Source organism: Ceratotherium simum, chromosome 34 (genome assembly GCF_057802395.1).
Source record: "Ceratotherium simum simum isolate JZ-2026a chromosome 34, ASM5780239v1, whole genome shotgun sequence".
Taxonomy (NCBI): domain Eukaryota; kingdom Metazoa; phylum Chordata; class Mammalia; order Perissodactyla; family Rhinocerotidae; genus Ceratotherium; species Ceratotherium simum.
Genome location: NC_141933.1, coordinates 30,603,457 through 30,616,730, shown reverse-complemented (window position 1 = coordinate 30,616,730; position 13,274 = coordinate 30,603,457). Strand labels below are relative to the sequence as shown.

General features: G+C 47.6%; 1 protein-coding gene across 1 annotated transcript in view; it reads right to left on the bottom strand.

Annotated features, from left to right (window-relative positions):
• Positions 1–13,274, bottom strand: part of PAMR1 (peptidase domain containing associated with muscle regeneration 1) — a 71,261-nt gene that overhangs the window by 29,002 nt on the left and 28,985 nt on the right. The window contains exons 4-5 of the mRNA XM_014792494.2: positions 4,942–5,056; positions 903–1,120 (exon numbers count right to left, since the gene is read on the bottom strand). Coding sequence (XP_014647980.2) covers positions 903–1,120; positions 4,942–5,056 — 333 coding nt within the window. The remainder of the gene's footprint in view (positions 1–902; positions 1,121–4,941; positions 5,057–13,274) is intronic.

The window sequence follows — 13,274 nt, the reverse complement described above, 5'->3', positions numbered from 1 at the left end:
TCTTGTGAAAGGACAGGGCTGAAGAAAGGCTGATTCCCACACCACCCGCCTTCTCTCCTGAGACTTCCATACTAGACCCTCTATAAGGAAGCATTACAATCTTTTTAATTTAGCATTAAAAAAACCTAGATCTTCAAGCCTGAGCTTATTCTGTAAAACCTGACGCAATCCAATCTCAGAACAGTGAGAGCGGGGGTGACTCCTTAGGATTGAGCGTTTTGTCCATTTTGGTCAAACCCTACATCCTAATATGCAGGGCAGGAGTTAATGTCAGGCTTCGAGTTACTCATAAAGCAAGTGGCATTTACCATTGTAGTTTAAGACTTTTAATACCTATCTTACTGATGACAAAGGGAGGCTCAGGGCACGCCTCGGCAGGGCAGCTATTGAGTGCTTCCTATGTACCAGACACCATGCTGAGCTCTCCATCTGTTCTGTCACCCAGAGCCTCCTGAAGGGAGCAGGGTCTATGGCTATTCCCTCATTCACTGATAAGGAAACTGAGGCTCAGAGAAGTAGAACTGCCCAAGGTCACACGGTTTAATCTGCCAGAGATCTAAAGCTAACACCCTCAACCACGAGAGGCCCCTAGTGTGAGCTCTACAGCCAAAGTGTACAAATTCCTGGTTCCACCCCTATAGCTTTGTGAGCTTGGACAAATTACCCAACCTCTCTGTGCTCTAGCACCTGTACAAGGGAGATAATCCCTAGTTCTGGTTCTGGTGAGCATTTCTGAAATATACTGTGCCATTTCCCCCTTCCTTCTCAACGTGTAGGTTGCTTCTGAGAAGCCAGCATGCTGGGTTTAATAAAGCTGAGCAGGAGAAGGTGGAGTACACAGAAAGGAGATGCTTGTCCGGAGCACAGCCATAAAGTGCTACATTTGTCCCCATGCCCTTTACCTGTGATCTCCTCAAAAATGGCATGGAAGCCATCGAAATTCTTGGAGCCATCTGAATGGAAGAGGACATGGAGGGAGGAGCCCATGCTTCGGATGGGAGCTGGGCGCTCGTTGCCACAGAAACGCTTGATGATCTGGCCATCGCTGTCTTCCCCGTCACGGACCTCAACGTAGTCATACTGGCACATGTAGTCAAACTCCAGACTCAACATGACAAACCTGTGTGGGGAGAGGGTGACAGCAGGAAACAGGTGAGCCCTGGATAGTCCTGAGACCCCTGGGCAAGTTCAAGGCCAGAGGATGAACAGGTCTCGGGAAGAGCGGTGCCATTGGCCTGGTCTACAGGAAAACAGTCCTGCAGGACTTGAGGTCAGATCCATTTCTTTTCATGGAGGGGTGTGTATGTACACCGCATGCACGTGTGTGTGCACGTACATTAACGCCCAGGTGAGGGGCTGCCATATTCCATGCAGAGAATCTTTGCACTTGCTGGCTCCTCTTCCAGGGACACTTTCCCCCCCAGTCTGCATGGCTGGTTCCTTCCTATCCTCAGGCCTCAGCTTAAAATTCTCTCCTCAAAGATGCTTCCCTGACAACTCTTTCTAAAGGAGATCCCTTGTTTTCTTCATGATGTGTATACAAATTTTAATTTCTCATATTATTTCCCTGATTTGTATGTGTATGTGTGCATGTGTGTGTGCATGTCTGTCTCCTCCACTAGATTGCAAATTACTTGAGGGTAGGGCAGAACATCTGTCTTATTCCACCACTGTTTGCATAGTACCTAACATAGCGCCTGGTATAAAGAGACACTAAGCAAATGTTGTTGAATAGAGACTGAATGGATACTATATTGTAACTTTACAATTGGAGAATGAAAAAGCACAGGTTGTCTTACAATACTAAGAAAAGGAAAAACTCTCTGTACACTCTTCTATTTGATGGAAGGCTCAGAAGGTAATTATCTTCTTGGTAACAATAATTCTTGCCCTGCAGAGTAGAAAAAGTAGCACCATATCAGAATTTCAGAACTGAGGGAGATCTGATCAGTCTGTGATTACCTGAAAGGGGTCCTGGGTTTGGAAATATTGGGATACTTCAGACCAAAAAAGCAGACAACGACCCCAAGCTCCCAATTCCACGAGACAGGAAAAGAGACAGCCACATCCCAGAGCAGAGAGAAAGAGACATTTTCCAGAAGATTCCCAAGGGAATGGCTGAGTGTCAAGTTCACAAAATGTACATCTGTATCTCCTCCCTCACGTTTTGGAGAAGCAGAAATAGACAGAAAAGCTAGAACTGCCACGTGCAAAGTTGGGCCTACGGCCGTTTCTGCCACTTGCATAAAAACCTCAATGGCCAGAATCAGAGAACACTGGACATAGTGACAATCAGTACATTTCAAACACTCTTAAAGGTCTTACTAAAAAGGAAACCTAATAACTGAGTACAACCGTTTTCTTTTACAAAAATTTGTATCACAAAGCCTTCTGTAAGCGGGTGGAAGTCCTGCTGATCACCGTTGTGAAACACACTCTAACATCCAAGGACTGACTTATCCAGGAGCCGCCACTGACTCACTGGGCCTGGAGAAGTCAGTTCCTTCTCTGGGCTTTAGTACCTGTGTCTGAAAAGGGAGGAGGGAGACAAGGCCACCACCCAACAGAGATCACAGCTTTTGCTGACACTGAAATATGAGACAGTGCAACTCCTATTTACGTTCATACATTCCTGCATTCGTTCACTTACTCCACACACGGTAGCATCCGGCGGCTCTGTGTCAGGCGCTGTTCTAGGTGCTGAAAGCCTGGAGTGGCCCAGCTAGACACAACGCCTGCCCTCGTGGAGATGAGTTCTGATTTGAGCGACAGACAATAAGCAGGGAAACCAGAAAAAAGGGTAACTTCAGAGAATGTTCAGTGCTGTGAGGAAAATAAACCAAGTCAGCATAAAGAGCTATGGGGAGGATAAGCTTTTACGCAGCGTGGTCAAGGAGGACCTTTCTACAGACATGACATCTGGACAGACGCTTCAATGATAAAACAGAGCCAGCCAAGTGAAGGTCATGGGAAAGAGCGGTCCAGGCAGGGGAATCTGTAAGTGCAAAGGTCCTGAGGCTGTAATGAGCTTGGCATACCTGAGGAACTGAAGGAAGGCCAGGGATGCTGCAAGGTGGTGGACAAAGGGGAGAATGGTATGAACTGACGTCAGCGAGGAGAGCAGGAGGAGGAGTTCAGACTTTATTCCAAGCCTGACAGGAAGGCAATGGGATATTTCAATAACAGAGTAATGATTTGATTTAGGATTTTACAGGATCACTCTAGCCACTCTGAGGGAAGAGATAGCAGAGCTGGCAAGAGTGGAAGCAGGAGCCCAGGAGAGAATCCAGGTGAGAGATGGTGGCAGTGGAGAGAGATGTGGATGGGCCTGAGATTATTTCACAGGTAATAAAATAGATTTTGTGGTCACCTGGCTGTGGTAGGCGATGGCAAGGGGGGCAGCAGGGATGACTGCTCAGCTTTCGGGCTGAACCTACACCTGCTTCACAGTGTTTCGGTTGTTACCATCACCCCTGGGCAGCAGGTCCAGGTTGACTAGAGGCAAAGAAATCTGTTTCTTTCCGAGCCTCCCTAGGGCCCTTTCCCAGGCAGGTGATATGCTTCTCAATCCCTCCACCATTTTGGACTTTTGTTTTGGGAGGATTTCTTCTGCATCGTGGATCTTGGAGAATCTCTTCAGAGGCCCCTGAGGGGACCATTTGGCCTGGTCCCTGAGTTGCTGAAATATTAACACGCAGCATTTAACACCTGCCCTTTCCATCCTTGGCAAATCCAGCCTGGACCCCACTAAGAAGAACAGTGTGGCCCCTCACTTGCTCCCTGAGCTAACCTTCCTCTAGGAAAGCCCAATAAATGAGCTTCACTCCTAACCCCAGGTCCTCAGGGAATGGGGAGACCTGCTACCAATGACCAGTTTTGAAGAGGAGGATTGAGAAGGGGACCTGTTTTGCTGGATCTTTCCAATGGGGGGTACCCTGTTGCCCCTCCTGGAGGACAGAGAGCCATTAGAGGAGCCAGCCAGCACGTGGCAAGCTCTAGATGTACTGACTCATCCAGAAAATACTTATTGAAAGCTTGTGCCCTAGAAGACTAGAGATTTCCATCACCACCAGCCTCCCCTCTGGCTAGAAAAGGGAAGAGCTAAGTGGACAATGTCCCTAGAAATCCCAGGGGTGCATGGGCCACTCAGCTTCCCTGGAGAGGAAAGGGAGAGGTGTCTTCCAGGAAAGAGGAGACACATTGGTGTTGGGGAGCAGTTCTTCCAACATCTATTCATGCAGAAAGTAGCCATCCAGGATCCAGGGTGCACACCGCACTGTTCCAGCACTAGGTGCAGCAACGAACAGTGCTCACAAACCAGGGCTCGCGCATTATGTATCTAGTTACAATAAAACCAGGTCTATATTTTGGACTGTGGCATAAATTAAACATTTGTTAGCATTTGTTAAATTAAACAAAGTCCCTAAGAAGAAACGGCTTGTCTTCCACACAGCAAGAGAACTAGTTTACTTGTTGTGGGGGGGGGGGGGCGGTTTCCAAGAATGGCAGTGAAAGGAGCTGACGAGCATACACCCCAGTCTAGAGCATAAATTCCTCGAAGGTTAGACCTGTGCCTTTTATTTCCTCACGCCCCTCCCATGGAACCCAGCCCAACACTGCGCGGATAGGAAGACTTGGTAAAGATTTGCGGGTGGTCGACTGCTCTCAGGATTTTGCTTTGCTGGTGCTATCCTTGGGTCAAAACCACCTGAGCCCCACTGCTCTAGGATGGTGAATGACAAGCACTTAATTGGCTGTAGTTCTGACCAGGCCTTATCCCGCGGAATCAGAGGTAAAGAAAAAGGCTCCAATATATCTTTTCGGCTTTTATGAATAAAGTGCTGATGGGTAGCCCTTGGTCACCAGGATCCAGGGCTCTCATTTCCATTACTGTGTTTCCTCGTAACCTCAGATTCCCTAATTCTGACCCCAGCCCCTTACCTTAGCTGGATGATAAACCCAGGTTTGGCGTGAATGGTCCATTCGCAGTGAGCATTCAGGGGGTAGCTCTCCAACAAAATCTGACCCTTCGGGGCTCGCAGAACCTGGCCACATCCTGAGAGGAGAAGAGAAGACTGGGGTGTGGAAACTGGAGTCAACAGGAAAGAGATGGTAGAAGGCCTCAAAGAGCCTTTGAGCTCATCCCACACCCCTGAGAACAGAACGGAGAAGGAAATCAATATTTCTCAAGCACCTGGCAATGTGTGAGGCAATCTGTGTAGGTGAATTCATTTAATCCATCCACCACTTTAGGGAGGGAGGCAGTATCATTCCAGTTTTCCAGCTGGGAAAATGGAAAACCAGAGAGTTGGATAAATAACTTATCTAGCTACCAAGCGACAGAGCAGAGATTCAAACCTCACTATGTCTAAATATAAAGTTGAAGCCACTCCATCATCCTGCCCCCCAAGACTGCCCAGTGCCAGCTTGCTGTCTCCACTTAAAAGGCTCAGAAAGTAGACCCTCCCCACAGCTCTACTCCACGGGACACTGGCCTTCGTCTGGAGTCTAAATCTGCATAAGACCCTTTGGTCTGTGTTCCCTGCACTTTCTCTACCCCACAAATATAATCCCAAAGCAACTCTTTGCTGACCCCTCTCCAGCCAGTTAGGAAATTTACGTGTTAATTAGTTCTATGGGCAATTACGTGATAAATATCTCTCTCATGCATGGCATGGGAAGGGGGACACGATTTCCAACCAGTGGGACTGGATTAGTGGTTTTCAATTTTCTTATAGCTGCCAACTCCTTTTTTCAAATCAACTCTTACGAAGACCACCGATTAAATAAACATGGGTCCAAGAGGGGCTCCTGGTTGAAGCAGAAGCAGGGGCCAAAGTCCTCCACCCTCACCCTCATCTTGGTCCCCTGAATGACCCCCAAGGAGTCCCTAAGAGTTGAAAGCCACTGGACAAGCAGTCGTTAAATTGTATCTTCTAGTGTTAAGATGAGCACAGGTGTGTAAGACGCACCCTGGTTTTACAAAAAAGTTTGGGGGAAATGTCTTGAAGAGGTTTTACAGAAAAAAAATTTTCTGGGTCATGTAAATAAATGATGTTTTCTACCAGAATTGACAAACTACGATCCTGGGCCAAATCTGGCCCACTGCCTGTTTTTCTAAATAAAATTTTATTGCAACAGAGTCATGCCTGTTGTTTTATGCATTGTCTATGGTTGCTTTCGAGCTATAATAGCAAAGTTGAGTAGTTATGACAAGGGACAGTAGGGCCTAGAAAAATGAAAATATTTACTATCTGCCCCTTTACAGAAAAGTTGATCTACCCCTGTTCTATACAGAGATCCAGTTTGACATCAAAAAGTCTGGATATGCAGTTATATTCAACAACCCTCCAAAAAGTATAAAATTCCATTGCTAAAAAGAAAAATATTAATATCAGTGGATAGCACTCCATGGCAAGATAATGGTAGTAATATTTCTACAGTGTTACGAAAAGAGCCCAAACGCTAGTTTGGCAAGCTGTGAGGTCCACGGCTTGTTACTAATGCTAGATTGCACAATTTATCTCTTTACTAGCAGTTTTACTGATGCTGCCCTGCTCCACCAATGGGAAGCATCATGCACCATTTTCCATTTGGGACTCTTGTCTAGGCCCAGCCTCCATCATCTCTCTGCAATCCCAGCCTCCTCCCTGGCCTCCCTGCATCCACCCTTGTCCCCCAACATTTGATTCTCCACACAGCAGCCAAACCCACCTTTTAAATAAATAAACACATTACTCTCTTGATTCAAATCCTCCAAAGACCGTCCACTATGCAAACACCTTCCTACAACATGCAGGCCCTCCCTCACTGGCTGTCCAGACCTGCCCTTGCCCAGTCTCCAGTACCACTCATCTGCTTGCTCACGCTGCCCCAGCCACACCGACCTTCCTGTTCCCAGCTCCAGGCCCCATACTTGCTGTCCCCTCACCTAGAAGGCTCGCCTTCCTCCACATCTCCTTCCTTTAGGAAGGAAGCTCAATGGTCACTTCTTCAAAGAGGCCTTCCTTGACCACTCAGCTAACATCGGCCTTCATGCTTCTACAGTCACTGTCATTATGCTATTTTATTTCCTTCCTAACACATATCACCACATGAAGTTATCTAGCTTGTGTGCTGACTCCCTTTGGTGGGGCTGGGACCTTCTCCAGCTTGTACACCTAGAATGGTACCTGGCATATAACAGGCACTCAATAAATAGTTGTTGAGTGAGTGAATGAACAAGTGAATGATGTCATTATTATAGGCCAGGCACTGGCTAAAAGCTTTACAAACATTCTCTCACTTAACCCTCATAAGACACCTAGGAGAACAACACTCATCCCCCCATTTCCTGAATGCGGAACACTAAGGATGGGAGAAGTTAGGTGACTTCCCCAAGGCCAGACGGCCAGGAAGTCAGCGGACTGTCAACCACTCTTTTAACTGCAAAGCAGTGGTTAAGAATGGAGACTTCAGACTCTGACCGCCCTAGTTTGAGATTCAGCTTTATCTTCACTGGCTTTGTGGCCTTGGGCAAGTTACTTCATCCCTCAGTAAACCTGAGTCAAATGGGAAAAAAAACTGGCACCTACTTCACGTGGTTTTGGGAGGCTTAAATCAGATTATGCACGGAAAGCCCTAAGAGAAAAATCAATGAGTGTTAGCTGTTCTAGACGGTGGCAGGGCAGGGACTTGAACTTGCATCCGTCTAGTATCAACGCTGGGTCCCAGCTGGTGCATTAAACTGTCTTGGGGGCTTCCTGACCCAGCCCTCTCCCACTCCATTTTGAGGCAATAGGATTTTTCTGCCCCCAAAGAGATACAGTGAATTTCTGCCCCCACCCGGACTTCCTGAAGTGCACGTTCCTTCTGCTGCACATCTCACACTCCTTGTTGCCCCCACCTGCCCATCTGCTGCAGGGCTACAGAAGTGATCCGCTGGGTGTGAGAGACAAAAAAAGAAATATTCCTGCACAGCCTCCGCCCCACGGGAACTGGCAGCTTCCCAGCCCACAGGGTGTTAAGTCCCAGCTCCCACAGCACACCTCCCGCAGGGACCCCGAGTTAGAAGCAGCAGCAAAGGCTGCCGGCCTGCTTCCCGTTTCTCCCCTGCATGCTGGAATCAGACAGCAGCCTCACGGGGCCCCTCGCGTCCAGGAGAGCCAGCGCCCATCCCCAGCCAGGTCTCCTCGGCAAGACCAGTCGGCCTTGGCCAGCCCAGGATCTCATGCAGCCTCTGGAGGGCTTGGAGCCCCCAGCCCCACTGGGCGCTGGCCCCTGGCCACGTGGGATGCTAGACCACTTGCTCCTGCAGGCCCACGGGCCATCCTTCAGAAGTGGCCAGGATTCCAGAACACACACGACGTCTCGGGTCTTGATGATGTTGTCCTCCTCGCTCTGGAGGGGAGGGCAGAGTCGGCCCCGAGACGGGCGACAAGGTCCAACCAGCCAGAGACAAAGAGGCCGCTTCTCAGAAATGTGCTTGAGGAGGGCACTAGGCAAAGGGAAGGGAGGAAGGAGCCCCGCTCCCGCCTCACACCAAGGGACTCCTTCAGCTCCCTCTGTGCTCCCGCCTCTGCTGGGGGTGTCGGTGGGCCTGCGGGCAGGGCGGACTAACTGCACCTCTCTGTCTAGGGAAGAACAGTGGACACAGCTGAGTGTCCCCGCCAAGGAAGTACTGCTGGCCAGCAAGCAGGCGGTCCCGAGTCTGAGAGACCAGAGCCAGCAACGGGCCCGGGAGACGTGCTCGGATTCCCTGACAACGTCTTGCTGCAGGGGAAGAGGGTGTGTGTGTTGGGGGGGTGGATGTGCCAGTGAAGCCAGACTGTGCCCTGGGCTCTCAAATCCTGGACTCATCTCCAAGCCCCCCACCCTTCTCCATTGCTACAAGCCAAAACAGGAGAGACAGTTGGATAGACCCTTCTTCTACGGAACTGAAAGGATATCTTCATTCATTTCTACACTGGTAAGAGAGCTGGAAAGTTCCCAACAAAAATGAACACCCCCCGCATTCAGACAAAAGTCTTGTTATCTCCAGCGTGGGGGATGGGGAGGGAGGGGCAGGAGAGACACAACATATTGCTGAGAAGTGAGTGGGTTTTTTTCTTCTTTAATCTTTCCTCTTAGGAAAAAAAAAGGACTAAAGACAGCATTCAGGCAGAGAGAGGCATTTGCATTTTCTCTCCTCTTTCAAAGATGACTCAGGAGGCAGGACTCACAGTGGTTCAGCAGCAGCCTCTGAAGCCAGACCAGCTCCGAATCTCAGCTCAGCCTTCTCGGGCTGTGTGACCCCAGACAAGTGCTCTGGAAGTCTGAGCCGAGGCCTCCTCATTTGGAGATGAGAATAATAGTAGTCCCTACTGCTGTGGTGGTGGGGCACAGCACCTGGCACATACAAATGCTCAACAAATGTCAAGGAATGTTGTTTCTCTTGAGTTGTGTCTGGATCTGAGACACTATTTTGGCACAAGAATCACGACGGACAGCCCAGGTTCCGACCTGCTGAGCGCTCCAGGGCTCCTAAGAGCCTCACTATGTCATTGGCCAGAGCCCTAGGCCTGTGAGGCCCAGGAGCCCAGACAACGATGGCAGGGTGAAGGCCTGGATGACGGCACGGGAATGACCCACGTACCAGGCCAGGAGCTGGAAGGAAGCTCACACTTGCCCCGTGATTCCGTTCCTCCTCCCATGACCTGCTAGGCCCTCCGACAGGCACAGACCCTCAGACAGGCACAGGAGCGAGGGCCTCAGGTGCCTCTCACATCGAGAGATGGTTTAGTAGACAGGATGAGAGACTGGGCTCTGCGACCGGGCTTCTGAATGAGCATCTTGGCTCTGCCACTTACAAGCTGCATGACAGCAGGAAAGTAACTTAACCTCTCTGTGCCTTAGGGTCGTCACCTGTAAAATGGCTGTGATGAGGATCAATGAGTTAGTACATGATGCCTGGTTCATAATAAGTGCTAAGACATGGCTTTTATCCAGGGCGCAGGTCTTCATCAGGAACAATTAGACATCCAGAAGCAACTCCATGCTCACCCTGTGATCTACTCTATAATCTCAATCAATTTGATACTTTATAATGATTGTTTAATAGTTTGCCTCCCCCATGCCACAGTTCTGTGAGAGCAGGGACTTTATCTGTCTTGTTCCCACCTTTATATGCATCAAGTAGGTGCTCAATTAATTGATAACTGAATGAATGACTATGCCAAATTAAATCAAACATCTCCCTGCCTAGTCAAACCCCCTGTGCCAAATGGTCTGCCCATTCAGTGGAAACAGTTGTCCAGCAATAACAGCACCCACCACCCTGCAGCAGAAAGTCTCTCCTCCCCAAAGTCACCTAAAAAAGTCTTCACAAAAAACGTGCACTGAGATAACCCTGCCAATCCAACTCAAAAGACAGGGTCCAGGCTGGGGGAGCACAAATAATTTAGATTGCTGACTACTTTCAGTCTTTTTTCTTCGTCCTTCAGTTTGGTTGATTTCTATTAAATCTGTGTTTAAGTTCCCTGATCCTTCTTCTGCTATGACTGTGGGAGATCAAAATCAGCCACCTCAAAATATGTCTCTTTACCTTGATTATTTTCTTTGAAGGACATTTGACCTTCCCCTCCCAAACTGACTAAATAATTTAATATAGAAGGCCTATTCCAGGAAGCAGCCAATACCATATGATAGCTGTAGTATAATGTAAAATAGGTGTGATAAGAAAGGCACCAACAAGCCCATCTTATCAAAAATTGTTTCTCCAGCCACATTCTCTATAGGTGGCCCTGTAAAGAGTTATCTGACAAACATTTGCCTTTCCATCTCCATGTGAATTGTCTTCTTTTGAAATCCCAAACCAATATCCCAACACCCTCCTTCATCTACCTGAACATGCTATTTAAGGTGAAAACCTCTGCCACTTGTTGAGAAACTTAGTTTCCCTGGTCTCTCCCACCTATACACGTTATAAAGCTTTGTTTGATTTTCTACTGCTATTTGGTCTTATGTCACTTTAATTTGTAGCCCAGCCAGAAAGGACCCAGAGTGGGTACAGTCTTTCTCCCTTTCATGACCAGTCAGCTCCAATGAATTTTTTAAGACTTCAGATTGTGTAGTTTTCAGTTCTGGGATTTCCATGTGGTCTTTTTAACACTTTCCAAATCTATCCTGAAATTTCTCATCTCTTCTTCCAATATATATACCTTTTCCTATAGATCCTTAAATATATTTATTTTAAAGTTATTTAGAAGTCTTTTTCTGAAAGTTCCAATATTTGATGCATGGTCTATTTATTTTGACTGATTTTTCTCTTGATTGTAGGTCATATTCTCTTGCTTCTTCACAACAAGAAATACATTTTTCTCTTTTGATTGGTAATATCTTTTCCCCTATTGGGCAGGTAGAATGAGGGACTGATCAGTTTGATCCAATAAGTAATTAAGCTGGTTTAAGGCAGGACTGAGGCTACATATCTTTGTAGAAGGGTCTTGAAATTCAAGAACTGTGAACCTAACAAAATCTGTCTTTGATTTTCAACACTCTCCCCACCCCCTCCATAACTGCAATACTGGGAAACTGTGAGCCTATGAAACTGGAAGACTTTGAAATTACAAATTTTTGAAGCTGTAAAACTACAACATCTCAAGATCTTCTGCTTTCCACTCTCACCCCAGCCTTTGCTTGCTCAGCAAAATTTCATGAAGAGAATACTCAGTGGAGAGGATTGCTTTTGCTTTGGGGTCTCCTTTAGATTTAAGTTCAACAGGCCAACCCACAGGTTCATCACAAGTCTGGTGGGCTCCTCTTCCTTCTCTGGCAGGCCCACTCTTTCACCTGCCCCGCCCCCAACCTCAGTAGCCGGCCCCAGGCAGGAAGCATCCTGGATCACTTGTCCACCCAGGAGGAACTCATTCCTCTGAAGTTGAGATTCTTTTAGATTTTGTATTCACAGATTCTTGATGCTTTTAAAGAACTGTGAATTTTCTTTGGTCTATCGAGTGATTTCTTGCTGTTTGAGCAGGAAGGAAGGTCTTTTTCATGTCCTTCTACACCCTAACCAGACACTGAGCAATGATTGATGAATTCTTTGACAACATAAAATCCTCTGCAAAGGTTCAAATGTTAATTCCCTGGAATCAAAGAACTTCAGCACATAAAATGTAAAATGCTGTTTACCCTACCATACTCGTCCTCACATCCAGGGTATATTCTTTTGTCCCTTAGGGAATTCTGCTTTATTGTTTTTCCTCTCTGGCCCTACACTGATTTCCTTCCCAAAAAAGAAACAGAAAAAGAAGAGCTCACCTCATGGCTCTGGTTTAGTAATAATAAGAGTAGCAGCCACCATTTACTGAGCACTGACTGTGTACCAGACTCCACAGTAAGGGATTTACAGACATCACTTCATTCAACCTCACAAAAATCCTCTGAGCAGCCACTATTATTATCCGCATTTTGTAAATGAGGACATTGAGATTTATAAAGATTGAGTAACTTTGCCCAAAGGCCCGGAAGGGGAAGAGATTCAAATCCAGGTCCTACTGGTTCCAAGCCAGCTGTTAACCACCACACAATACCATCCCCAACTTGGACCCAAGTGGGCGTTTTTCCCGGAAGTGTCAGACACAAAAGGCCAGAACAAGATGAGCCAGTTTTCAGTGTCTCCACCCAAGTGGTTCTCCGGTTCCCCAGGAGGAAGCTCCACAAACCAGTCACACAGCTTTGTGAGCCCTCTCTCTCTCGCTCTTTTTCTCTCTCAGATTTGCTCTTGATCCTTCCTGGTTATGGCTCAAGGACCAGCCTACACGAATTATCCTCCTCTCTGATCTTCTAGCCCCATAAACATTTTTGTGCAGGGCTTAAGGCCAGTCCCCCTGCTCCTCCGCCTCCATCCAAAACATGACTGAGAAGATACAATGTATGAAGGGCCTATAATCGCTGCCCATAAATCCTCTCTCATCTGGGTCGGTTTCCCAACCCTTCTTACACCCGCTACATCCTTCAAAACCCGAAAGTCTGGATTGGGGCGATGCCAGCTAGAAGTGCGGCAGCCTGGGCGGCTCTCAGGCCCTCTCATCGCTCATCTCCTTTGGTGGCTAAGGAACTCGGTCTGAGAGCCAAGTTAAATAAACTCTACTCTGGAAGTCAGCAGAGTGGTCCCACTTAAGTCAACTTTCTAGTTTAGGAAGCTTTGAGAGGAAGCCTTGATTTTGACTTTAGATAACAGCACCTCTCATAGCCAGCACCCAGATCACAGTTCCTAAATACCATTCCCCACAGAAGGAATTAGGAGTCATGGA